At 39.4% G+C, this 27,943-nt stretch overlaps 2 protein-coding genes across 3 annotated transcripts in view; one reads left to right on the forward strand and one right to left on the reverse strand.

Moving 5' to 3' along the window:
• Positions 1 to 15,956, reverse strand: part of HLCS (holocarboxylase synthetase) — a 112,378-nt gene extending 96,422 nt beyond the window's left edge. Inside the window, exons 1-5 of one of the 2 annotated variants that reach the window (XM_030469506.1) lie at positions 15,704 to 15,956; positions 12,034 to 12,186; positions 7,304 to 7,466; positions 4,607 to 5,547; positions 1,104 to 1,286 (exon numbers count right to left, since the gene is read on the reverse strand). In XM_030469506.1, the coding sequence (XP_030325366.1) occupies positions 1,104 to 1,286; positions 4,607 to 5,547; positions 7,304 to 7,466; positions 12,034 to 12,186; positions 15,704 to 15,934 (1,671 nt within the window). In that variant the 5' untranslated portion in view covers positions 15,935 to 15,956. Of the gene's footprint in view, positions 1 to 1,103; positions 1,287 to 4,606; positions 5,548 to 7,303; positions 7,467 to 12,033; positions 12,187 to 15,285; positions 15,676 to 15,703 lie in introns of those variants that run through there. The other variant, XM_030469507.1, reaches the window with a different exon arrangement.
• Positions 15,957 to 21,996: 6,040 nt separating this feature from the next.
• RIPPLY3 (ripply transcriptional repressor 3) lies at positions 21,997 to 27,889 on the forward strand. The gene is made up of 4 exons (XM_008496639.2): positions 21,997 to 22,030; positions 22,940 to 23,009; positions 26,500 to 26,567; positions 27,742 to 27,889. The coding sequence occupies exons 2-4, from the start codon at positions 22,965 to 22,967 to the stop codon at positions 27,887 to 27,889; spliced, it is 261 nt and encodes an 86-aa protein (XP_008494861.2). The 5' UTR covers positions 21,997 to 22,030; positions 22,940 to 22,964.
• The last annotated feature ends 54 nt before the right edge of the window (positions 27,890 to 27,943 follow it).

Here is a 27,943-nt window from a genome sequence, read left to right on the forward strand (position 1 = left end):
AGTTAATTTTGACCTGCTACTGACTTGCCTGCCAGACACATGTTACATATTCCCTATCTATAAATTGTGCGATGCTTGTTACACCCACCTTCAGGATTGATGAACAGTGCTTTGAAAAGTACAACCTAAATCTAAAATATCATCCAAGTTAATAAAAAGCATTCAGCTCTAATATGTCACTCTGCTCACTGACTGATCCTGTAATGAAAAATCTTATTTATGATACTGCTGGAAACAGACACCCAAGGAGGAGCTGCTATAGCTGAGTTTCCCTAAATACAGAGGTCTCATTTTTGTGATAATGTAAAAGAGGTCAGAAAAGGAGCAGGACTGTGACAGCATGCTAAGAGCAAGCAGTGACAACACTACATGAATTGGAACAAGCTCAGAGAGACCAAGTAGCCTGTGTTGCTTTTTAATCACCTACTGCTTTACCCCTTCAGATTAATGCAATTCAGTTCTCAGGTATCTGAAGTCACACTTTTTAACACAATTGTTAGAATTACTGCTTTATGTGTTCTTCACAGTTCTTCATATCAAGGTCTCAGGTTAAGAAGTCCATAATAATCAGCTGACTATTTGAATTAGAAGAAGCTATTCTATTTCTGGGAAACGTTACAACAGCCTCAGGAATAAAGTTCTTCATTGTGTAATCACACACCCTTCCCGGCTTACTCAGGACTTTAAGTTTCTGTCTGTCACAGCATTTTCCATAATTGGGGTTTGACCTTTTGTTGCCAGCCTATACAGAACTTTCTACCTCATTCTGAAAGAAAAACAAATCCTGTCTTTTAAATCAGTTCTATCTATCACTTGCCAGAGCCTTACGTTTTGGATATTGCAGAAGCACACAAGTAAGCTTTAAAGTTCTTAACAGAAATATAGCAAATATATATGAAAAGCTAACCCTGCACAATTTCACCATTCAAAACTACTACTGACAGGCAACAAAACAGTGACAGAGTAGAAATTAAGCTTTTTATTTATGCATAATACATAGGTAAACTTTTTCAAACAAAAATACGACATAAGAAACATAGTGAGCAATGAATTTGCCTTGAAGGATAAATCTCAGACAGCTTAAATGTAAGCAGAAGCCTTACCTCATCAGAAGAGAGAAGGTAAATAGGTGTCAACATAGGAATTTCACTTAATTCACAACTCAGACCAAGCATCATCAGGATCTCCTTGAGAATGTCACATCTCTTGGCATTGCTTAACTTAAGCAAATTAAAATCCTCTTCAGTTTGTACTTCCATAGAACTGATATCCAGTTCCAAGTGTGCCTGGAAGGATATGTGCAAAGGGAATAAAAAAAAAAAAAAGAAAAACTGTTGGTATTACACATTTTAGCATGGCAGAAAGAGATACACACAACAGTTTCAAAAGCAGCTTTGTCTTGACTGTGGTTGCTGAAACACCCAGTATTACTAGTGCAATTAAAAAATTTCTTATGCCTTTATCTTATCTACAAAAGTAGAGCTTTATTATCCTAATAAACTATACACTATGGTTTCAGAAATCACAATTGTCAATACACTGCAATTTTCTCTGAAGCCTTCTTAAATAAACTGGACCTCTCTTGGAGGAGATGTGCAAACTTGTTTTTACTTAGACTTAGACTTCTTTTCATGTCTGATAGCAATCTAGAACTAACAGCAATACTGGTCATACTCTGGCTTGTAAGAGCAGAATTACATTAAATTTAAAGAGCTTTATCAGAGATTGCACAAGATATGTAGAGCTCAGACTGAGCAAGTCCTTACTCTTACACATGAAGTTAGTTGTAATCAGTTCAGATAAAGAAATGCTTCTGTTTGAATGAGAACAAAGAACTCCAGAGGACCACTTTGTAGAGAACCACCTCTCAAGGCTGAAACAGATGCTTAAAAGTAGCAGTGAAATGCAGAAGGAAGAAAAAAAACACCCAAAACATTCTTGACCGTCTTTTGGGTTTGGATTCTTGTATTTTGGTTTTCCTTGCTCAGTGATTTTTTAAAAAAATAAGTGTTCCAAAATACTTAGAAGCCTTGTACCCTGTATATTCATTTAATGAAAATCAGAAGCTATTATCTTTGTTAATTTTGCACATTTTAAAGCTGTTCATCTCAGTATTATCTACTTTATTCAAATTCAGGGAAATATGCTGAATTGAGGGAGGGAGAAGAACAATAGAAAAGAACAGAAAAAAGGGCAACAAAAAGTTTGTGACAGAATATTTAATGGCTGATGTCCATGTCAGTCCCCCTTGAAGAGAAAACAATAAGGCTTTTCAAATCCAGACTGGAAGTCATTTAAAATTATAAAATGACACACTAATCCTTTTAACCTGATTGTTTAAGCTATACTGTAATGACCTTTTTTCTGGGGAAAACCTCTGCAGTATTAAGTTTTACTACAGCAGAAGGGTCAATTTAAACGGTACAGCAAAGCAGGTTTTACCATGGATCTTGCAGAAACGGATAGCAACAGTATCAAATCAATTTTCTAGTACAAGCATACAACACATGGGTGGCAGTATAACAGTTTCCAAAAAGCTAGTAGATTTAATCTGATAAACTGGTAGGAGATGAAAATACTTTCAGGAACCCAATGAATATTTCTGAATTAAGTAATAGCTAAAATTAGGCTACCTGAAATGTGAACGATTTAATCTGAGTGCTCTGAGCTCCTGAGAAAGTTCTTCTGTGACTAAAATATTAGCAAAAATAGGTTCTAGAATGTTTCATAAAGTTTGTTTAGCTATGTCTCTCTCATATTCTGTATCTACTTAGATACTGATAAATAAATCTTGCTCTGACTTCCTCATTGCGCTGCCTGAAAGTAAAAACAATGTATGGGAAGTGACATAATTGTGAACAGCCACGTCAGAAAAAAATGTTTACCTCTGCTTCTGGTAAGGCTAACTCCAGAATGGCAAGTTGCCTTCAAGCTCACTTTCAAAGTTTTTTTACAAAATGGCTGAACACTCTCTAGATTTAATAATACAGGCTATACACCGTGGTAGACACATACTTCTGAGGCATTCACTTATCTTCTAAACTTAGTGGTACCTCTTATGAGCCTTTCTATCACTCAAAACTTTAGCCAAGTATGTGTGAACATCTAAATAATCAGTGACAAACATGTACCTTCAACAGACATGGAAGCTTCCTCACCCATTATCCAGGAAGACAGTGAGTAACAGTAACAAAAAAGATTCCGAACACTGGAACTTATCTGCTACTTAACTCCTTGTGTGAGTTTTTTTTGGTTGTTGGGGTTTTTTTTAAGAGATGACAACAATGTAACACTGGAGAGGTACCTATTTGCTGCGTTATCATTATTAATAAATGGATATTATTATTCCTAAATGGAATAAGATTTTGGCTCATTCTAGACCCCTCCTCTTCTGTCCTCCAGGTGCTCTGAGTTATTTGTTAGGTGCAGACTATTAAATGTTTAAAAGTTTAAAGCCTGAAGGAAGACTCGGGAAACAAAAACCCAAGTTTCCAGCAGGTTGGATTTGCCCCTGCCACCCACAACAAAAAACTTAGGAACATAAATTACTGATCAAGATAATACCAAGGCTTAGAAAACAACAAAAAAAGTTTCAGAATTTTAATTTCAGTAGTAAATAGAAAAATGTATTCCAGTTGAATAAAGGGTTTTTTTAAATTACAGAAATGCAAGGCCAATATCATGAACCTAACATTCATCTAGAAATTAGCCTTAATCAAAACACTGCTAAAGAAATCATAAAATTATTTGCTTCATAGACAACACAAGATATGAACAGAATATATGTAAAAAACCAGTAGCAATACTATGAGAAAAAAGCAACAAACAAGCAAACAACAAAACCAGAAGACCTAAATCAATAATGGCATTTCAGTGCAGTCAAAGGCCAATCTATTGTGTAGTTACTTGCTCAAGCAAGAATTGTACAGCAGTTTTTCTAGACATGGCTAGAATAGTAATAGTTTAATAGAGCCTAGGACTGTCTCATTCACTTAGTAAGATCTTCAGAATGCTTATTTTTATTAAATAAAGCACTTTATCTTAAACATTAAGAGGAGATGTCCTTTAAATTATTTGCAAGGTTAATTTTACAACCACTTCTGAATTTTTGCTTCACCATAGTTCATATATTTGGATGGATGTTTCTTTTTTTACCTTGTCAGTGTAAGATTTCACCCTGAGTTTCCCAATGAGTCTGTTCTTCCTGTTCCCGCCTCCCAAAAATCTACAAAATGCAGCTGTATCACCGCAGAATTTTCACCAGAGAGAAAAAGGTATAGCTCTTAAAGATGCTTGCTTACTATGCATATCTCCCAAATGTGCTCTCTCTTCTACCTCGCACTGTGATCTTGCACAACCTAAGTGTATATAGTTACATGGTGAAAACAAGGAAGTGGGACACCAGCAACATTCCCTTTCTTTAAGCTTCCTGAGAGTCAGGTGAAAACTGTTCTACATTCTGAGTCCTTGTACATTCACTGAGACATCCACCTATTGCTCCCTTTAACAAGCATCCCCCAAGAATATGCAATAGGAACAAGTGAACTTTTTTAATATACAACATTGTGTAGCAATGAGCAAATCAATGCTTCTGCATATACAGTACCTGAGAAAGAATGGCTTCCCCTCCATTGTCCCCATAAGTCAGATGAACAATAACTGCATCTTTATCAGCATTATTTAATCGACACAATGTCTTCACTTTGCTGGTATCTTTCTTCACCACTTCCTCAAAAATACTGCCACTGACCAAAAGATTTAATTTAATTTCAGTGCTGTCCATTTTAGAGACTACTAATTCATGAACAGTCTTCTTCAGTTTGTTTTTTCTCTTTATTCGTATGCCATCAAATGTAAAAGATGAAGAAAAACCTAGAATCTTCCCACCTTTAGATAAAAACTTCATAAATTGTTTGTGGCACTCCTCAGAAATAGGCTCCTCTGTGGCAATGACCAACAGCAGTGAATTATCAATCCATGGATCTTTCAAAACTTGTTCCTCATGCAGCTGGTAGATGGTATAGCTGTCTGCATCAATGCATTCCTGAAGGACTGATTTTACCTGCTCAAATTCCACTTTTGCAGTTTCAGAGCCAAGATAAATCAATACATTTGGGGGCTTTCCAGCAAGGTTCACTCGTTTCATTCCTTTTGCTAGATGGTCATCATTCTTGTCTTCCAGTTTGCTATTGGAATCATCAGAAAGTTTTGGAATGTCTTCTCTAGAGGCCAGTTTGATGGCTTCAATAGTACTCTTTTCAAGTTGCAGGCATTCATGGCAGCTGAAAATATGCAAGTGATGATGTTCTGCAGCACCTGGCTCTTTGTCAGATTCATCTTCATGCTCACTTTCTTTCCCTAGCTTAGACTTTTCCTCTTCACTTTCCTCTCCTGCAGACTCAGCTACTGCTAATCCTGATTTCAAATCAGTCTCAAAAGAATCAGCAGGAGTTACTTCATCCATTTGTGTGCCATTAGCACTTCGTGCTTTTACAGATGGTGCCACCTGTGCCAACTCCTTCAGACTAGATTCCTGTAAATGTACAGCTAGAAGAGTTAAAGAATAAGATGTTATAAAAAAATGCAGTAAAAAAGCTATTATGAATATCTATACTATAGCATGATTTTGATCTAATTTCAATGAAACCATCTATAATAACACAAACTTTAATTGTTGGACAGACCAAACCCTAACCTCCACCAAGACCATAATAAATTTGCATTTAACATAAGTCATTTCTCTAATGATCCCTTGTTTCAGGAAATTTTGACTGAGAGCACAACACTCAATATTTACAGGGCACAATTGTGCCCTGTAAAGTAACATTTACTGTGAATGCAAAAATATTTGCACATAAGTAAAACATGATTGCTATTGTACACAATGCAGATGTATTCTTAACATTCTTAACAACATTTTACCAGTGAGAAGGTGAGGAAGTTCTGCTAAGTGTATTACTTTGTCAGCTTGTTATTTTGCCTGTCCCTCTGTCCCCAGTAAACAAGAAAATGAAGCAAGGGAACTACCTTTGGAAAAACATTGCTCTCTTAAGACAGGCAAGGTAGAAAACTGCTTGCTGCTATTTTGAAATAAACTATTTCAAAATAAGCTATTAAAGTGATGATATTGGGCAAGATGGAGGCATTGAACTATGTCTCTTGCTTTGCTGAAGGCTACAGATAAAAGTTTGGCAAGTAAGGTAAAAGTAAGTAAAAAAATTCTGAACAGTTTTCAGTCTGCAGAGAGGAAGACACCTACCCATAGCAAGACTTGGGAGCTAAGAATCCGAGGGAAAACTATGACATGGGAAGAGCTGTTAAACCTTCCCCTTTTTCCCTCAAAAAAGATGGGAATGTTAAGATAACAAATTTTGGACAAATAAAAGTGAGAAAAGAAGGGCAAAGATCACTATTGCCACTGTGAAAATTGCAGAATGAACTAAATAAAAGAGAAAAAAATAGTCTTCATACGGTATTTCTTTTTCAGCTGCTGAGCTGTGAAAATATTTCACATAAAATACTATTCCTCAAAGAAATTCAATGAGAAGCTTAATATAGTCAACTGACACACAGTACAACATACCCCAGTTAGTCACTTTCTTAGCCTAACAACACTTGCATTCCCACAAAACTATATCCCTTTTTCCCAATTTGCAGCAGGCATTTGAGGTAACATTTTTTCACATCCCAGAAGAATTTCACTACTACCAGCCCATACAGTGCTTCATCAACAGCCTCCATAAACATGTTCCCCTGGAGGAGTTCAAGCATGCACACAATACCTGTAGCAAAATGAGCCAGAAAACACCCTGAAAACTGTCTGGGGCACTACTTCAGCTTCCATTCCCTCCTCACCTGAATATTTTTGCAGAACAGCACATCAGGTACATTTGTCATGTCTCTCTTGCACACTATGTAAGTGTTAACAATTTTATCATGCCCGACTTCCAACAATGCACTATGATCCACACGGAAAAAACCCTACCAACCAAACAAAAATTCCCACAACCAAACACAAAAACTCTACACCAAAACAAAAAACCTCACTTTTTTTTTTTTTTTTTTTCCGGGGGGTGGGGTGGGTGGGATGGGGAGTGGGAAGATTTTTTTTTTTCTTTCTGCATGACCCACAGTTTTGTCAGCACAACTGAACAGACACAACTAGGCAGGAAGAAATGAGACAAGAAAACAATGTGGCAAAATAAAAGCATGAGGTTTTATGTAGTATGAAGACATATAGTACAGTCATAAAGCAATCATGTAACATTTCCTACTATTATAAACAATTTGTAATGATACTTACAAACAATCTTGTGTGGCACCATTCCATTATCCATTTGAAGCCTGTCTTCCATGAATGCTATTCCAAGGTTACTGAAGTTATCTAAACTTGCTTCAGCAATTAGCTTATAAGGCTCACCAGGTTTATAGGCCAATGGTGAACAGTAGTCTGACCACTTCACAATCTAAAATAAAACATATGCATGTTTGAAAAGTTTACAGAAAAATATCAAAATTGCAACAGCATTATGAGACTGCAAGATGAACTGCAAATAAAAACTGCCCTTTCTTCCCAAAGGATTCTACTATCAAAGCTGGAATACAGTAGGCATAGCCAACAGAAGGTCATTATATAGGAACACTGTATCAGGAACAGTGTCGCCAACAGGGAAGGGATTCTGCCTCTGCACTCAGCACTGGTGAGGCCACACCTTGAGTCCTGTGTCCAGTTCTGGGCCCTGCAGTTCAGAAGGAGATTGAGGTGCTGGAGCAGGTCCAGAGAAGAGCAGGGAGGCTGTGTAGGGATCCAGCACGAGTCCTGTGAGGAAGGGCTGAGGGAGCTGGGGGTGTTCAGCCTGGAGAAGAGGAGGCTCAGGGGAGACCTCATCGCTCTCTATAACTCCCTGAAAGGAGGGAGTAGCCAGGGGGGGGGTTGGGCTCTTCTCCCAGGCAGCCATCAGTACGACAAGAGGGCATGGACTTAAGCTCTGCCAGGGGAGGTTCAGGTTGGATATTAGGAAAGAATTCTTTCCAGAGAGGGTGATCAGGCATTGGAATGGGCTGACCAGGGAGATGGTAGATTCTCCATCCCTGGAGGTTTTTAAGGAGAGACTGGATGTGGCACTCAGTGCCATGGTCTGGTAACCACAGTGGTAATGGATCAAGGGTTGGACTTTATGATCCCAGAGGTCCTTTCCAACCCAGATGATTCTGTGATTATCAAAACAATATGGCTCAACCAGTAAATACAAGGATTGTAAGCAGTTTTAAATCAAGTACTTAAAAAAATGTGGAATTATAGAATACTAACTTGCCAGAATCTCTTTTAAGTCTTATTTCTGTGATGCTTTATGTGTTTAAAACAACTATGACATTTAACAAGCAAAACAAAAATCTTTCTGAAAGATAACACCACCAGACAATCACTGTAGTTGGTGCATCAGTCAGATTTCACTTTACTGTCACTAGGGAAATCTGTGACCATGTCAGCCAGAGTTGCCTCAGCCAGCTGCCTTGAGTGATGACCTGGACAACACGACCACATTCCAGATGGAAGGTATTCCCAACTGTGCTTAGTCTATTGCTGCAACATTCATTACTGGAACTGCAATCTCCAACTGTAGTCATGAGGTGTAAAACTCTAAGGGGCCACTGCTAACTGTTAGCAATTCATCATCATCAGTAACAAACACAGCAGGAACTTTTATGATGCAAGATATCAGCTTCCTTCTGTATTTTCCTCCGCATAAGACTCTTGGGTACTCTCTATTTATGTATCTTTTCTTTAATATTTAGATATCTTCCCTTACTCAGAGAACAGGCACAAACAAGTAACACCCACATCACCTGGAAACTGCAAAGCTCTTGACACTCTTGAGCTTTTTTGCACGGCACCCAGTAAAATACTAGACACATTAACAAGTAAAAAGAAGCCATTGCTGTCTAGTGCAAATAAAGTGAATACACAAAAGAACCTCACAAAGTAAGGCTGTTGCTAAAACATGACCTGTAATTCTGCTCATGCAACAATCCATTTGCCTCAGAGAATATTCTGAAGCAGACCAAGCTTTCCTGCAATGAATAGAAATCTTTATCAAAAATCTGTAAAAATACGGAATCAAAGGCCAGTAGTGATAAGAAATTATTTACACTACTGCTGCTTTCTGGGTCCATCTCAGTTTCAACATAAACCAGTCACAGATCACTGACAGCCCTATGAAGAATGGCTTCTCTGTCTGGAAATTCTCATAGGTCACAGAAGCAATCTCTTCTTACAACCCCTGCCTATGTCATCAGCTTGCTGCCAGAGGTAGCAGAATTAAAAACACTTTGCTAGAAGTGACACCTACAGGGAAGAAAAATAAATAAAACAAACCAGCAGTCCTTTTCAGTCTTTTGCCTGAACTATCTTTTTTGAGCTTGATAAATCAAATTAATTATTAATGCCTACACAAGAATGTAAATGTTTTCCATTCTAAAAGAGAAAAAAAAAAACAAACCAAAAGAAAAAAACAACCAACATTAAAAATCTCTGCCAAAGAATAAATCCCGAAAGTACAAAAAAATAGAGCTTGAACCCAGATGTTTCTGTGGACCTCTCTACTAAAAACAAAACAAAACAAAGAAACAAAAGAGAAGTTGAAAAAACCCTCCCCCTTCACCTTGTCTGACTCAGCGCAGCACTCCCCTGGTGCACTCTGAGGCAACACAGACAGCACAACAGGTGTGCTATCTAGTTTACCTCCTAGAAGTTGGGCTAATACAGATGGATTCAGTCTCACTTCAAAAGCAATCAAAATACAAAAACAGCTAATGTGTCTCCTTGTGTTCTCAGAGGAAACATGAAGCCAGTGGAAGAAGGGTCAGAAGACATCAGCAGAAAAAAATCTCAACAAGCTTCTAGTATCCGTGCCCTTCACACTCTGAGCTTCATGGAGATAAAGATTTTGCTTGATGCAGCACTTCACCTGGACATCATTCCTCTAGAGGGCAAAGCCTACCATGCTCCAACAGCATGCTCCTCTCTAGAATTGAGACACTGCCATGGAGGGTGAAAGTACTAAAAATTCTATTCCCAATCTGTCTTTCTATTTCTGCACTCAAGCTAGGTAAGCCTACTTACCAATCACTCTTCTCTCAATGTTCCCTGCAACAGACAACTCCTAGATCATCTCCTATAACAAGTGACCTGGACAATATATGTTCCTCATGCAAGGAACTGGACAGGCTGCAAGGAGCTGTTTATGTGACAGGTTTTCTTCAGCTCCAAAAATGAGATTGAAACCTGATGCCAAAAAGCAGGTCCTTCAGGGAGCTATGAAGGGGCCATTCAGGAAGAGACCCAGTTAACTGTCCCCAGGTGCTGATCCTAGTTTGTGACACAGACTGTTTAATGAGAGGGCTCTGTCTACGGCACTCCAGCAACCAGGTCAAAGGTTTTACTATTGCCTACCCAGTGATACATATCCTAGCATGCATGTCTTTCCACCTCTCCTGCTTCCAGTAAATAGTGAAGCTCATTCTGTTCTCTTCACTGAAGAGAGCACAGAGCACACACAACAACTGAAAGCTTGTTGGAGGAAGGTGCTGTAACTAACTGTACCACTTAGAAGATTTTTGCTCCCTGTAAGGCAGGTTTATCTCTTGCTTCAAGTTAGACACCTTCTCCCCCTTCAGACCTGCACCCAAGCTGAGATGCCTAGTCAGCAAGCATCCCTCATCTGAGCAAAAAGTTATAAAAGCAATCGAATTCAGGGGAGAGACATGCATCTCAAGTTTATAGTAGGTTTATATAGGATCTGGATACCATTTTTGTGGATCATCTGTTTACAGATGCTATATGTTCAGCAATTCAAGCTTTAGAACATCATGTTTTAAATCCACATCTTAGCACTTTCAATATATAAGTAGAGAAGGCATTTCTTAGACTTTAAAGTATGTCAGACATTAACATTTTGTAAGTTTGCTTGCCATAAGGATTTCAGTAATAGCTTAATTTGTATCTTTGGATGCCTCAAAAACATTTTGTAAGTATTACTCCTTAAAAGGTAAATACAATTTATAAAATTCCAATCAGGAAGTGTTGCTATTCCCCACTGCATTTCAGAGAAAAGCAAGGAGATTAAAAGCTTGATTTTGGCTTTACTTCTGTGTAGTGAAATGAGGCAACCAGGTGCCACTAATTGCCCAGAGCCTCACCCTGAGGGCGATGAGCACTAGTGGCGCAATGAAGGTAGTGCAATGCTGAGAGAAGCAACTGACCTCTCTGCAGATGTGCTCAGGACTGAACTGAGCCTGTGCTTCAGGACTCACCTTTTACTGGCCCCCTGGTCCTGCTCATGCGCAGTGGGGGCTCACCCTAATCAGGCACAGGTGGGCTTGACACAAGCTCATGCCCATTACCTGGCAATTAGTGGCACCTGGTTGCCTCATTTCACTACACTTCTGCAAACTGACAAAAGTTTCCAAATGCATAATGATACTTTAACTTGTACTTATGAAAGAAAGCTTCCAAGTGGAGACTTCTATCTCAGTTGCAACTTTTCACAACCACGTGCTTGGAGGCTTGAAGAGCTTTATAGAAATCTTAACATATGCTTGCTTTGTATATTCTTACTGAGGCATGTGTTTTGGTTAGCATCAGAGACAGAATACTGAGCTAAGCAGACTTCTGATCTGCCTTAGTATGACAGCTCTCAAGCATTTTTCTCCTTTTCAAAGTATATTACCATACATGCCTTATACAAAGTCACACCATTCTGCAGTTCCCATTCACAGGCAGAGAAGTGTGTAACTTAAAAAAAAAATCACTGTAAAATGTCTATGGGTTTATTTGAAGCACAGAATAGAACAAGAATACTAATAGGGATTAATTTTAGCGAAGAGATTATCTTTTTATTCCAAATAACACTATATGGACATAAAAAAAAAAACCTGCCAATGATTTTCTTTCTTTCAAGTGTTTTAGTTTTATTCTCACCAAATGACCCATCTGTTCTACTTTCTATGCAAGAAACAAAGAGAACTACTTACCTCTTTTGAAGAGCCAGGTATTTTTTGTAAGTTATCTGTCTGTGCTGAAATGCTTTCTGTCACAAAAGCTATATGTTCTGGTTTAAGTAACTTATCAGGCCATATAAAAGGAGAAATGAGAAGTAGACTCCATCTGTTTAAGTCATCAAGAAACTGAAAGAGAAAGGAAACAAAAATAAGTCTGTATAGCAAGGATCTGATTTAATAATTCATTTTTAAATTATTCCCAGCCTGAATTCAAATCTGATCCTTCAGCCTCACCTGAAGGGTCTCTATCATTTCAGGCTTCCCCTGAGGAAAAAAGGAGGAAGGTCTGAACCATTAAGTAGTACCTCATTAAAAGTAAAACTAAAAGTGACAATCCAATCTTTTAAGCCCATTCAGACTCTGCTTTCAGCTTTACAGGAAATGTGTACAAGAGAGCAAGTAACACGACCACTATGCCATTGGCACAGTGACTGCTGTGGGCCATTTGCCACTGGCAACATCACTTATTTAACCCGATCCTCCTCACCCATTCACACTGCAGTTTACCCTACATCTTCCTCTCTTCCTTCCCTTTTCTCCCCCGACTAGACAATCACCTGGGCTCAGTTCTGGTGGCTGAAGGGCACCGTCTGCTGCTTAGCAGAGACAGAGAAAGCAGTCCCAACACAGAACCTGCCTGGGCAGTCACTACAGCCCCTCCAACCAGATGGTACCCCAGACAGCATTCATCCTGCATGGGTAACAATCCCCCTGAAAACAGAGAGTCCCCACTGCTAAGCCACACACACTTACCTTATACCCAGCTGACAAAAGCCCAACCAACCTATCAGCCCCAAGTGACCCAAGAACTACACCTCACACAGGTATAAATTTTAGACCTAATTTACCAAGTTTCTAGATTTCCTTCATAAAGACAGTTATATAAAGACAGTTTTATTCTGTGGACATGTACCACCTCAGGACAAATGCTTTAAAAAGTTAATGAAGTAAAAAAACATTTGAAATAAAATGAGAGAGTACTTTGGGGAAAAAAATAATATATGAAGTCCTCATGCATTTGCACAACTCCTCATTCAGTAGGTCACTCTAAGTTTAGAATTAAGGAAATAACTCATTCAAAATAAGTGTGTCCAGAAGATATTCCATCCGCTTAGGATACCTTTGTACAACAGTTTCTTTGATTTAATAATAAAAACATGTCCCTTCCTTGTCCTCACAAATGAGCAAATAAAGCTCAATAGCTGGAATCAGCATACCAAACAACAGGCTTAAGAACCTCAAAGTTTCTCAACACATAATCTGATCCCACACCATTTTTTTAACCACTTCGTCAATGTAGATACTGCATTAAACTTAATTCTTCTGTCATACTTTAAAGTGGCAAACATTAGAAATAGATATTATGCTAATATTCTACAAAAAACACATGCTTTGTACACCTTCAGGGATTTTTTTGTGAAAACGTAAGAGACCTCCTACATCTCTCCACATCTAAAAGGGAAACTGCACAACATTAAGTCCACGAGGATAAACTGCAAATTGGTTCAGCTTTCCTGAGCACAGAAGCTGCAAGAGCTACCACAGGAAGCTGAGCTGAACTGATAAAGCTTTATATTACCTTAAGCACACAATTTGATTACAGATGAAACAAAAAAACCCTCTATAGGTTATGATTTATGACTTGCTGTTATCTTAATGAAGTTACTGAACACAGTCCAGAAAGTTATTCCTACTTGGAACGCCACATAGCCCAGCTAGCTTCCAAGAAACCAAAAAAGTATGTTAGTTAACACCTCTCGGCAGTGGTCACAGCTGATGTACAGATCTCCATGGTGATGCTGTTTCTATCTGTAAGGCAACCAGATCAGAGCACATGTATGACACAACCGAGCTGCAGTGGGGGAGGCATCTTCGAGAGGGACTCATTCTCAAGAGTCAAACGCAATTGGTAACTTTTGACACATATTTTTAAAAGAGAAAAAGATTTTGAGTAGTAACAATTACTTTATGCCAAACTTCAAGCCAAACTACAGCTCCCCAAAGGGCTTCCCAACTCTCAACAAACACAGATAAACTACAAGCTTATACTGTCAGTCTGCATGAATAAGACTGCAAACTGAAAAAAATGTGCTTACTGTGCAAAAGACTGAGGAGAAGCTATTTCAGAAATGAGCAGAAGGGGGTCAAATAATAGCATAAATTAGTAGAAATACAACTTACAAAACAATAATCCAGACCAACCAAAGCCAAACTAACACATGGACAATTATTTAGTTTTAAGAGCTTTACCAATAGGTCCCTGTGAGAGATTCTGAGACTGTCACCCATTACTTTTAAGTATGACATAATCTGCTCATCAGATAGCAAAGACTTCTTTTTTTAACAAACTCCATTAGCAGGTTATCTTGTGATGTGACTGAAAACATCCTCTTTATGTAAAGAGTTTATGCAAGAGTCGCTGCTTCTTAAAGAGGCGCAGATAACCAACTAGATGCTTCATAAATACCTTTCACTAATGCCCATTTAAGTTAAATGTATAACAACTGGGATAATTTCCACAAAAACACATGTAATCATCAGCAAAAGGAGGTCAAGAAGGTATTTACAGATAATATTACAAATCCTGGTATTTAGTTACAAATTCAGACAAATCCAACATTCATGTAAATAATTCAGATTATCTGGGGGCGGGAGGTGCCAGAAGAGTTCCAGTTCTAAATCCTGAAGGTCAGAAGCAAGATTACTTTCAGTTTTACCTCAAGAGATGGCACATTAAGCTTTTTCAAGCACGGTGTTTTTCCAGTCTCATGAGCTATGCCAGCCTCACCCCATCCTCCTCTCTCACTGTCCCTTTGCAAAAAACGTAATTTTCACCATTCTTTTTCTTTTTCATATCATTTTCCTCACTTGAAACACCGTTTTGTACCGGGAGAAGCATGCAGTTTCCCATAACTAAAAGCTCAATTTGGATTCATCTATGTGCTAAACCTCCGACAGGACTCTTGAACGCAGAAGCACGGTGAGCATTTTCAGACTAAAGCCATGTACATGCTAAATGGAAATTAATATGGAAATACTTACAAGTTCTGCCAAGTGGTTCTATTGCCACAACTCTGCTTACAAAGCCGCATTTCGAAAGCGCATAGTAAAAAAAAACAACACTCCCCAACCCACTTCCTAAGCCATAAAGCTGCACTAGTGGCAACGACAAGTGCAGCAAGATATTCTACCAAGGAAATCACCCGGGTTTCACAGAAGCCTTACCCCCGACAAGCCGGGCTGTGACAGGTCCGGTAAAAAAGCTCCACGAGTTATTCTGTCAGTCACAAGCCCCAGCCGGCCACTCACACGCCCGCTGTCACACGCTCCGAAGAGAAAGCGCAGCCCCAAGCCCCTCAATTGCTGCTCCCCTCTCTCTCCCGCCGGGCTCCGCCACCTCACAGCCCACGGCAGCCGCCGCCAGCACCACCACCGCTCCCTTCCACTCTCCCCACGGCCGCCGCGGGAGGGGAACGGGAGGCCGCAGAGCACCGCCGCTGCCCGGCGGGGAAGGCGGTGCGCCGTTGCCACGGTAACGTGGGAGGCCGCTCCCGGCAGGGCGTCTTCCCCGCCCGAGCCTCTCCGGCGGCAGCGGCGGACGAAGCGCCTCCCAGTTCCTATCCCCAGCGGTTCGGGGCAGTACCTGCGTCTCGTCGGTGAAAAAGACTTTGTTCCCTATCGTGAGGCAGACTCGTTCTTCGGGAGGCGCCGGCCTGCGCGGCCAGCGGCCTGCGACAGCCGCGGAGCCTGCGCAGCAGCAGAACGTGAAGGAGCAGGCGGAGCGGTGGAGGCGGCGCACGGTGCGGCGGATGAACGCAGCCGAGCAAGGCCCCCAGCGCGCCCATAGGTAGAGGTAACACAGCGTGATCAGCATGGCGCGCGCGGCAGCCCCCGCCGCGGCCACGCCCCCCTCCACCCGCCTAACGCCCCCCAACAGCCGGAGACCACGCCCTGCACACGCCCCCCTCCGCCCGCCCAACAGCTCCCGACGGCCAGAGACCACGCCCTGGTCACGCCCCCTCCGCCTGCTCACCGCCTCCCAACGGCTGAAGACCCCGCCCCTCCCCTCCTGCTCCAAAGGGAAAGGGATGAGCCGGTTGGGCGAGCCGGACGGCCGCTCTGATTGGCCGGCGCTCTCGCGCTCTCGGCGCCCCGACCCTTTTAAACCCCGCCCCCCTCCTTCCTCAGGCCTCTCTGTGTTCTGCCTCCGTTCGGGGCCGGAGCTTCGAGCTCTCCCGGCGCCCTTTAGAAAAGCGGCGTTCTGCCTTGAAACCGCCTTTGAAGAAAGGCCCGGCTGCGGAGCTGCGTCTTCGCACCGTCGTAGTTGCTCCTAGGTTCCGGCCTGAGGTGCTGTGAGGAGGTGCGGCCTGAGTCGCGGCGCCCCTACGCACCACAGATTGGCACAGTTACACGCAGAGCTGTGGTGGTCGGAAAAGGCCGCTGAGACCACCGTGTCCAGCTGCCAACGCCAACCACACCCCCCCCAGATAAAATAAAAAATATGCATTAGCGTGCCTTCTAGAGCATGTCCTGAACTGCTGCCTCTACGCAGTTTTTAAATACTCCAGGGATCTGGCTGGCTCCTCAGGGAATCCCGCAGCTTCTGCTCTCCAAAGCCAATGCTGTCCCGACGGACGACAGCTCAGTGGTGGCGATCAGGGGTTATGGGATGTGTCCTTCAGCTCTGCGCATCACCCATGGTGTCCTCTGCACCATCTGGATGCAATGCGGGTGACCGCAGACACGTCTTCAAACACTGCTGTGACTGGTTTGCTACACTATCAGCTCCATTTGACCTTCACAGAAAAGCGTATACCCAGGAGGCAGGACAGTGGGTAACAAAATATTCATTGCTTGTTTCTGTGCAGCAATGGGGATGGATCTCCTCTTCCTCAGAAATGGCTCCACGCTGTCAAATGACTTATTTCAGGGTCTGTGGTACCCTAGGTGAGCTCTATGCCCTCCAACACCGAACCAGATGAAGACACTGGTCTCCAGGTGCCACACTTGGTCCGTGGTAGCCACCAGAGGTCAAAATGAGTGTAAACTGATAGATTTGTTTTCAGTTGATTGTGTTGGATTCACTGAACAAGAAAGATGAAGTCTGAGTGGCACAGGGCTGGTCATTGAAACCAGAATGAAGAACAGCCTCTTGAGGAGTAAAACTGTAGGGTTTGCAAGAGCCATGTTTGCTGCAGGCAGAACTTGCTATGACAGAAGATGCAATAGAGAACTTGTATGAAGTATTCTTTACTCCTCTGGTACAACTATGCACAAAAGACATTAAATAATAGACTCACAGAATGGGTGTGGGCTGGAAGAGACCTTAAAGATCATCTAGTTCCAATCCCCCTGCAAGGCAAGGACACCTCCCACTACACCAGGTTGCCCAAAGCCCCGTCCAACCTGGCCTTGAACACTTCCAGAGTGGGAACAGACACAACTGCCCTGGGCAACCTGTGCCAGTGTCTCACCACCCTCGTAGTGAAGCATTTCTTCTTAATGTCTAACCTAAATCTACCTCTTCCCCATTTAAGGCCCTTACCCCTTGTTTTTACATTTTATATGGAAGCTTTTCACAAGCTCTGCAAAAAGAAGACATACTCTAATCCTAGCAGATATTTAGTGGGTGAGTGAAAAAAGGAAGGAAAAAACAAGAGGCAAGATAAAAAATGGAGGAAGGCTAGAAGAAATAAGGTGATACCAACATTAAAGTTGCAGCTGACCATGACAATCATTTGTGAACAGAGCATGAAGCCACATTATTATTATTATTATTATTATTATTATTAGTAGTAGTAGTAGTAGTAGTAGTAGTAGTAGTAGTAGTAGTAGTAGTAGTAGTAGTAGTATTACCTCAAGGCCTTGTATGTGCTTGGAAATTTACAAGAATAGGTATTCTAAAAGAGCAGTTTCCTAAATGGATATCCAAAACAACATGTTATCACTATAGCTAAACATGTAACAAACTGGCCCTGCCCATTTTGAGGCACACATCAATATGAAAAAGCCACCACCAGTGCTATGGTGGATATTTTTACTTTTTTATATCTGCACCCATAGCAGCAGCCTATCCAAAATGGTAGGAATGGCTACCATAATTTTGATATCCACAATGCATGGCAGAAACAGGTGACAGTTTCACCTGAGGGTCAAATAATTTAGACAACCCTCCATCTCAGGCTTATGAAATACCAGCCCTGTGCTACTGCTGTATCCTGTATATCACAGAGAGAGAGAAGAACAAAGTCTCCAGTGGTCCTAACTTGACATTTTACACTGTTCCTTTGTGTGACTTTATCTTATGCAGGAAATCAAAATACTTACTCAGGTGTCTCAAAAGGAAGAAAACAAGCAAAGTATATAGCCTGGAAAGAAATTTTGCAGCTTGGGAATTCACTTTCTCTGTAACAGCTAAGCAGCACACCCATTGCCAACCTCTGGAGCACACCACAAAACACAACTGTTTGTACAAAATTTCCATGATGAGGAACATGCTTTGCTTAATCCTTGAGTGGGATCAAATGCAGTCAGCTGTATTTTGATCCTTTTTGCTTTTAAAGTTTCCCCTACACTGGAAATGTTTATGAGTAAATGACAAAACTGCATCCAAACTTCATGATGCACAGGAGTCTAAAGAAGAACAATATAAAGGCAAGACCACTCACTATTTTAAGACAAGATTCTACAAGTTTCTATGTCAGCACAGTCTCAACTACAATAATTTGAAGCCACAGATTTGCTATACATTTTCTAGTTCTTATTGTAGTGTAGGTTACAATTAATCATGACAAGCTCTGCTTAAAAGGTTAAGAATTTAGACTGAGTAGCATTCTTTTTTTTTTTTTTTTTTTTTTGTTATTACTGGGACTCCAAGGCCTTGTATGCACCAGGAAATTTACTAAAATAGATACTCTAAAATAAATATATCAGTCATTTCCTCCTTATAGGAGGGTGGAAGGAAGGAAGCCTTGGAAAGAAACAGTGAGTAATATTAGCCTTCAGATTTCCTAGAACTCTTGGAGTTTTGTCATAGAGGAAAGATTACAGAAAGATGTTGCAAGATGCTGAACACACACACACACACACACACATGAAACTGTTTAATGAGAATTTGAAGCATCCTGACGAAAGTGAATAGGCTAAATTCTGCATTTCCACCTGCAATCTTGAGAATATTCCCCTGGTAGGAGAAAATTGCCAGCTCCAGTTGGGTGGAGGGGTGTAAATCTCCCTTAGCTCTTTAAACAGTCCACGTGATGGCCCCCAAAGAATGCCACTCAGAACAGGGAGCCAACTCTACCATGTAACCTCAGCACAGACAAGTGTCTCTTTTTGACTTTAAAGGAATATTAGGAGCCTGGACTTGCTGTGCCTTGTGAATGGCTCAGTCTCCTCCTCCCTCTGTTCCCTAAAAGCTTCTCCAACCATTTCTCTTTGAGAAGCTTTGCATGCCATTAGTGGCTATGAATGCCTATGTCATGCTGTTCAGCACTAAATATTATTCAAAACTATAAATTCTGCAGGGCTATCCTGTTTCCTCAACTATACCAATTTCTATTGAACAGCCTTTATTCTTGCAAATGTACAAGTGCTTTCATGAGGAAACTGAGTAAAACAGTTTTCACACAACGATAGAAAAAACTTCCAGTTAAAATCAAGACGTTATGGTTCATCTCTGTAAGAATCAAGTCTGTCAAAGTTATTCTCAGATAGTATTGGAAGTCTGAAAAGTATTATGCCTTCTGGGAAAAATGGGTGAGCAATTGTAACAGAATCGGTGTTTTCTGATTCAATGTTATTTACCAAATACAGAAGTTTATATTAAAATTAAGTATATCACAAAAAGGAATATAGTAATATAGTTCTTAAAATTGGGCAGCTATGACTGGCCTAACTGCCAACTTTTTTTTTTTTTAGAAACTAAAAAACTAGAGATCATGTGCTGCTACAGCTGTGTTTGTTTGTTTATTTTACTGGAATAAACAATTTTCCACAGACCTGCAACCTGATTTTAGCTAATGATTTCCGTTAAAATGCCAGTTAAACTTGTGTGTTTTGATTATTTTGTAATAATGTAATATTAACTTACTTTTTTTTCTACAGTGTTACATACAATTAGATTAGATTACATTATAGCTTCATTAACAAAATTTTATGTTCACAAATTTTTTAATAAATTTGGTCTTGTAGGGTTATATCAACAGATTTAATTGAAGGTAACTTTACATCTTCTGGAGAGCTGAATGTTAGTAGTTTAGGTTTTAGTCCTACAGTAATATCTATGTTGGCAGATTCTATACAGAGGTATAAGTCAATTATCCTCATGTACAGGTCTGATAGCAAGATGAGGATGATAGACATCACATGTGTAATGCTCACTTCCCTTACACCTATTGAGTTAAATTAGTTAAATCAACACCCTCCCTAGGCAACCTATTCCAGTATCTTACTACCCTCGTTGTGAAGACTTTTTCCCTATTATTTTACATAAATCTAAATTTTTCCAGTTTAAAATCACTATCCCTTGTCCTGTCACTACCCTCCCTGGTGAAAAGCCCCACCCCAGGTTTCCTGTAGGACCCCTTGATCCACTGGAAGGCGGCAATGAGGTCTTCATGGAGCCTTGCCAGGCACAAAGATGAGATGGACCAGACTGCAGTTCCCTGGGTCTTCCTTTTTCACCTTTTTGAAAATAGGGGCTAATGTAAGCCTAGAGGTAAGGCAAGAGGTTAAGGAGGGATCTGATTCCCACTGAGAATTCCAGTGTCCTCTCAAACTGACTGTTTTGATGGTTCCTTCAGCTAAGTCAGATAGGAGGGATTTCATTCATACTAAGTAATCAATGGACAGTCCATGTTTAGTAAACAAAATCATTTTTCTCGCTCTGGGAAGAAAGTTCACAGTAGAAACCAATTAATAATTGGGAGCTGAGTGTTCTCTTTGATGTCATTGTGTAAACAACATCAGTGGAAAGAGAATTCCACTTGGGGTTCTTATAATCCTCTTACATCTCTGCAGTAGTTGGAAATAAAGGAAATAAAGTGAACTGTGGCAATGAACCACAACAATGAAAATCGGATAATGTCACTCATCAGGTAATAAATTGTTCTTGTACAATGTAACAGGCTATGGATGGGAAGAAACCTTGGAAGAAGTCTCTTTCTAATCAGTCTCTTTCTAATCAGTCTCTGTAGGTTTAAAGCACTTGCTGCATACTTTGAAATAAAAGATTCCTCAAAGGGATCATTCTTTGATAGCCAAAGTAATCTTTCTTGGCATAAGCTTTCTTCTCTACCCACCAAATAGCAATCAAATTAAAGGAACATCCCTGTAGTCTTGAGGAAGTCACTAGGCCTATTTTTAGATCCTCTCACCTTCCCCATTTTTTAGTATTTCTCTTTTAAAATTATGACAAGGTAAAGACTTCAGTCACTTAAAACATTATTTTACACTTCAAATTCTCTTTGAGTCTCTGTTACACTTTTTTTCTTTTAGGACAGGATTTTGATCATTTTCCCAAGGCATGCAAAAAGAATATTTACATCAGGTATTTCCTATGGAGCAAATATGGATCATGTGAAACAGCGACAGAAAGATAAAGAGCACAGATTATTTTCTATGTGATTTGCTAACAAAAAGCCTCTGTTTCCCTTGCAGTGCCATCCCCAGGACAGCCTTCCCGTGACAGAGCCCTGTCTTTGAACTGCTTGGTGGAGTCAAAAGAAATCTCATTAATGAGGTTTTTCTTCTTTTACCTGAGGCTGTGTTTGTTTTAGGTAAATATTCTTTGGGAGTTAAGATAAAGGAGGGGCTGAAAGGCCCAGGCAAGTGCCCAGCCTGCCAGAGGCTGTAGAGCATCCAATGCTATGGAGGGTGCAGCTGCAGATCTCCCGCTCCAGGCTGCAGTGGGACCCGTCTGTCACCACTCCCAGGGCACCCGTCCCCGGCCGAGGGAGCACCCAGAGAGGTAAGGCAGGCACAGGGAGAAGTTTTTCAGCAGCTTTCCTTTTGAAAATCTGACTGTAAGTATCATCTGGATGTCATGATTTTGGCATTGAATAGACAACAGAGAAGAATTTCCAGAAGAAAAGGGCAAAATATGTTCCTGAAATTTTTTAGGTTGGAACGGGTATTTTATTTCTTTTGCTGATATTTTCTCCTTCTCAGTCAAATATTTCAGAACTTTCCTGTCAGTGGAAGTAAATGAAAATTAAGGTTGCTATAACTGGATATTATTTAAAAAAACCTTATTCACCTTTCATATCTGAAGGCCCTTTTCCATTTCCTCAACTTGATGGATCTGCTACACAGCAGCAGAGAGGAAAAATACTGTTAAAAAGGGCATCCAGAATTGTAGCTCCCCCACAGCAAATTAAGGCAAATGTAGCATCCACCCCTGTATAGGCTCTCTTAAGCTTCTCTGATGAGATTGCACATGTCAGTTTAATGCTGGAGTTGCTGACTCAATAAATAACCAGCCATTCAATGAGGACATGGAATCTGTATTTACACAGTGTCAACAAGCATTGGTTTTGATTTTTCAGCAGTGCTGCCTAAATAGAATGATTTGAGCATTAAATACATCATAATCTAGATTTCAATGCAGTCACCTTGAGCTGTGAAATCTTAAAGGGAAAAGACACCTCAGTTAAAAAGGTGAGAGCTGTTGCCTAACTTTTTAAATCACCTTATAGACAGCAGACAAACTAATATTGCCATAGAAATCAGACTTACCAAATCAAAATGCGTTGAAAAGAAAAAAAATCAAGTTATTACAAAAGATGCCAGCACAATCTAATAAAAAAAGGTGATGTACTATATGGATGTTACCACAAAGAATTAACTGTGGGAGTGCTGTTCTATCTTAATCTTTCAGCAGCCCTGCTTTATGGAGGCCGTGGATGGTCACAGCTAGAGACAGTGAGATGACAGAGAATCAACAAATGGTGAGAATAAATTCTTGAAAAAATAATCCTTATAGAAAACAGCTGCAGAAATCTAAAATATTGGAACACAGGCTTGGTCATCTATTCATTCACTATTTCAAGCATTTCTTCAGTGGTAGAAACTATGGTTCAAATTATATGTTTTATGCATGATAACAGTTAAGAGTATCTCTGATTTTGTATCAGATATAGAATTCTTATCACTATTACAGAACAGCAGAAAGCACTGCTTACTATAAACACCTTTATTTTAATAGCAGTTTTTATTTGCTTAATTACAAAAATAAGAACATCCTCAGTTTGAAATTTTCAGGCCTGGTCTGTGTGTGATATTTTGTATATAGTGGGAGTTTGAGTGAACATGACTTTAAGATGAAATTTAAAAATCATACTTTCACATTTTTAATTTTTCTGATTGTTTTTGTGGGGAGGGATGTTGCTATAGCTAAGCCAGCTAGGAAACCAATGGAGAATTGGATTTTAAGGTAACCCTTACAGACCAGTGACATTGAAAGACACTATGATTATTAGTTTTACTTCCTGCTGTAGGAAGATTTGTTAGGATCAAAGAACAGAAATAGAGATTGGAACAGGTTCAACACAAGGTCTCAAAGCTGTGAACATTAAAAAATGTATTGAATTGGTGCTACTCTGATGCTTGGTTTTAAGTGCTTGCAAAAGATTTTGGAGCATTCAATGCACAGTTACATCTTAAACTTCAGCAACCAACTCTCCTTAGTACAAGTCTTTTAAGACTCACAATTTCAACTATGTTCTAACACACGCAACAGCCTTTTACCTTGAAATTTTTGTCTGCTGAAGATGGAGATTGTAGCTGTACAGATCTGAGGCAGAGACACATTCCCCGCAGCAGCCACCTTGGAATGCTTGAACATCTGTCTCAGCAACTTTCCAACTTTGCAGAACTTTTTTCTGCAACTTTGCAGAAGCACCTGCTTCTATTTTTGTGCTGTTTTGCTAAGAATGAGTCTTAGTTTCATGAGATTACATGCTGACAGTAATGATTTCAAGACACTAAGGTTTCTGAAGTCAGGAAGTTGTCATTTTTCACTGAGGTTGTTTTTGTAGAAAATTTTATTAAACTAGCTCAAAAGTTATAATTCACTCTTGAGCTTCTGCCCACTTGTACCCACTTTTCCACATTCATGCTCATAGCCTGGCATTGTTTCAAGGCAAGTATAACTGCAGCAGTTGGTTTCCATTTTTTTAACATTTCTCCTTCCTGCCATAAGCTTCTCAGATCCTTCTCATCCATACCTTGTGGCCCATTCACACCACTTCAGCATCCTAGATGCCTCTCTGGCTCAGAACCTAATGTGGGCTGAAGAAAGGCTTTAGGAGTTCTTTCATATGCTTTTTAACAGGGTCATCACATCTGGATACTTTGTGAAGCTGAGGTGGGAAGAATAATGTACCTCTACATCCCACAGCTGTGGAAACCAAGAGATTTCTTCTTCAGCAAAGCTGCTGAGGTTTCTAGCAGAAGGCTGTCAAAGATGGGTTGAGCAGTGTTTTTGATAATTAGTTACATGCTGACTACTTTTATTTTCTGCAATATGTATAAACAAATGCCAATAATTTACAGATTGGTAGACACTCCAAACACCAGCAAGAGAAGCAAATAGAGGTTTCGGTGTCCTCTGCATGATTATGAAATGTTTAGGAATATGCATGTAAGAATCTAACCTGAAAACTGAAAGTTGCCGAGCAAAGCACTAAAAAAGAAAACTGCAGGTTAAAAATTTTAAAATAATAATTTTACCTCTATTGCCAAGAAGATGTGTTACAATATACCCTGTAGTTACCTGTCCATAATACATTTTTCCTTATATAAAAAGTAGCACCTTTCCTACTACCTAAATTCCAATACATTGTTACTTATGTTCCAAGAAAAAAAATTAAATGTAATTTAAACTTACTATTGCCATATCTACAACATAATACAAATGAATACTAAACATTTTCTGCCTACAAATGAGTTAGATTTTGCAATTCTTTTGCTTTTATTGGAATTGCTTTCCAGAAATGCTATGTTAGAGTCTGAAAAGAAAAAGCATATAATGTGCATTTAATCATTCTGTATTATTACAAATAGAGTTATTTTAAAATATATGGTATTCCAATGAGAATATGGTAGAAATACAGGTCAATAAAGATTTAAAGATTATATTAATTTTATTACAAATATGAAGGGAGAAAAATTACATATAGCATTTAACACAGGTAATATGATCACATCTACAAAGTTCAGCCAGATCAGGAGTACTGGGTACTGTGGAAAACAAAGTAAATGAGTTTCCTGATTAAATAATAATTAAAAACAATCAAACAAAAAACAAACAAAAAACCCAACACCACAAGAACCCCCCCCCCCCAGTTAACGAAACAGCCTGAAGACAAATAATTTTGGCAACAAGACAAACAGGTGGGTATGAGAGAAACAGGCCAACATAAAAGGTACAGAGAGAATTCTCTAGGAGCTCATGCACAGTCTGTAGCCCGAGGGCTTTTTGAGGCTCACCAGAATACACATGCTGAAGGCTGTTTCCTCAGAGAGATGGATGAATTGCTCTGACGGTGGCAAAAGTCATCTTTATTTGTAGCAGAGTGGATGGTTTCTAGATTCTATTCATTAGAAGTTCTGGTATGGCAATGATAAATCTATTTTATGCAACACCAAGTTTGTATCACATGGAAAGAAAAAACTCTTCTTGTTTTAAAATGGGAAAGAATCCATTCCATGCCTACAAGATTAAATGATAGGATTTAGTGACTTTGAGAGATGCTTTCAGGTTTACATGCCATGTTTATAATCCTTAAACGGTTTAATAATGATTATTTTTTTTTTTTTTTTTTTTTGTATGATGACCTTAGTTTGGAGGAATTCATTCTGGCCTAAATTTAATTTTGATATTTTAAGAAAAAAAATTTGCTACCTAGTCTGTTCTATCAAAAATGCATGCATTTGCTTTTTTATTGCTGTTTGCATAGAAATATGCAATGCCAGTTGGCTTTTGATTTTACTCTTTGGACTTCTAATGGGCTTCTATAATCCTTGGTTACAAATTCAGCTTGATGACTTGAACATTCCACCTCCAAACTACTGGTTAGTGTAATTAAAAAGGTATTTTACAAAATCCTAACCTCCCAGTCCTTTAAACTGATTGAAAATCCACTTTCTTCCAATCACTGGACTTCCATTCAGTGGTGTTATTAGTTTACCAATCTCTACAGATATTCCAGCAAAATGTGCAATGCTTCATGGCTTTATGGTTCATAAAACATAGAAGTTCAAATGCTTTCTCAAATGTGCAACTATGGTAAATTTTTATCTGAAGTAGGCTTACTGTAAAGCAACACAGAACACAGCAAACAAAACATTACTCTAGAATTTTAGTTACTTGTGGAAGAAAAAGTGAAATCTTCATTTTTAGTCCATTCTAAATAATAAATATATCTCTCTATACAGTCAGAACTGGACAGTCAACTAATACATTTTAGATCAAAAGGAGCCCTGGGATTTCAACATCCAGTAAGGTGAGTTAAATCCTATCACCTGATACAGGAAAAGTGACACCTTCCAAGAAAATACATGTTCATTCATGGGAGGGGTTTTTCTCCGGAGTGTCTCTTCCTAGGAATGCAGTTTAATTACTCACAAGTCTCCATAGATTTTTATTCCTGCACAAGAAAATAATGGTTACTTTTCAGCCCAGGCTGAAATTAATCTTAAAATAAGCAATGTTCTTCTGCCTCATCTAATTTAAATTTGTTTATTAATATGATAAGCCCAAATAAGTAATGTGAAATGCTGATAGCAGAATGGGACTTGTTAGAGATCTGTGTCAAGCTTGCCTAAATTTGCTCTTTAATAAAACTTGATCTTTGGGTAAAGCCATTTCTGTGCTTGGGGGTTTATAAAGATTTTCATTGACATTCAGGTTCTTTAAGGCAGATGCAGAAACTCCTGATTTGAACTTGTGATTAGAGGTTAATTAATAGAATATTTATCTACTTTATAAGCACAGCTTTTTATAAAAATTGTAGAAGCTTAAATTCTGTGTGATCTTTATCACTGTCAAAATTGATCAAAAACTGGCCAAAGTGCAACCAAGAGGAAGAGATGTACATGCATACGCACACAAAACCACACACATATTTATACAGACCACATATATTTTGCTTTAGTGGAAAAGCTGGTGAAAACCTGAAATTAAAATTAAGACATTTATTATTTCAATACAAAACAATAAGATTTTAAAAATAAGTATCAGTCCACAACTCCACCTGGAGACACAAAACCCACTAAGATCAACCTCTATGCAACAGCCAACTCATACGAATCTTAATTTAGTGTCTTAATCTGAATTCCAGAATCTCAGAATACTCCTCAAACTTCCTGCAGTTGCACAGGACACTTCATTCTGAATGGTGCTAAAAGCCAAGCAATCTCAAGCATGCATCATTGCCCTGGCAACACTTTATCAGGGTGGCACCTTAGATAACTCAAATATACAATATGCACAAAGCAACTGAGGTTAACTTAAAATCAACATTACCTTTGAATTAGCAACTTTCATTTTAAAAGACAAGGAACCCTAGGATTTTTTCTCACCAAAGAAAAGCAAAAATAGTTTTTGAAATTCAATCTAGCTTAGCTGGGGCAGCGTCACATACTTTCACCTTTTCTTTTAAAATCTTTTCTTATTAGACTTTATTTGCCCAAGTCAAAATCCCAAAAGTTTCTTAGTAACATTGGAGAGAAGGTTCTGGCAAGTTTTCCTGTACAAGCTACAATTCACTTCTACAATGATGATGCTGACTCTGCGGAGGACGAAGAAGAAACCGGTTCAGCCTAATAACAAACTGTGGTCAGCCTTGAAAACACCAATAAATAAATCAAGAAATAAAGG

Source organism: Calypte anna, chromosome 1 (assembly GCF_003957555.1).
Source record: "Calypte anna isolate BGI_N300 chromosome 1, bCalAnn1_v1.p, whole genome shotgun sequence".
NCBI lineage: Eukaryota > Metazoa > Chordata > Aves > Apodiformes > Trochilidae > Calypte > Calypte anna.

Bases quoted from the DNA above. Each gene is read 5' to 3' on its own strand.
- RIPPLY3 (XM_008496639.2), top strand. From the start codon at position 22,965: ATGGTCACAGCTAGAGACAGTGAGATGACAGAGAATCAACAAATG. The intron at 23,010-26,499 runs GTGAGAATAAAT...CTCTCTATACAG, and splicing joins TGACAGAGAATCAACAAATG to TCAGAACTGGACAGTCAACT. The intron at 26,568-27,741 runs GTGAGTTAAATC...TTTTCTTATTAG, and splicing joins GGATTTCAACATCCAGTAAG to ACTTTATTTGCCCAAGTCAA.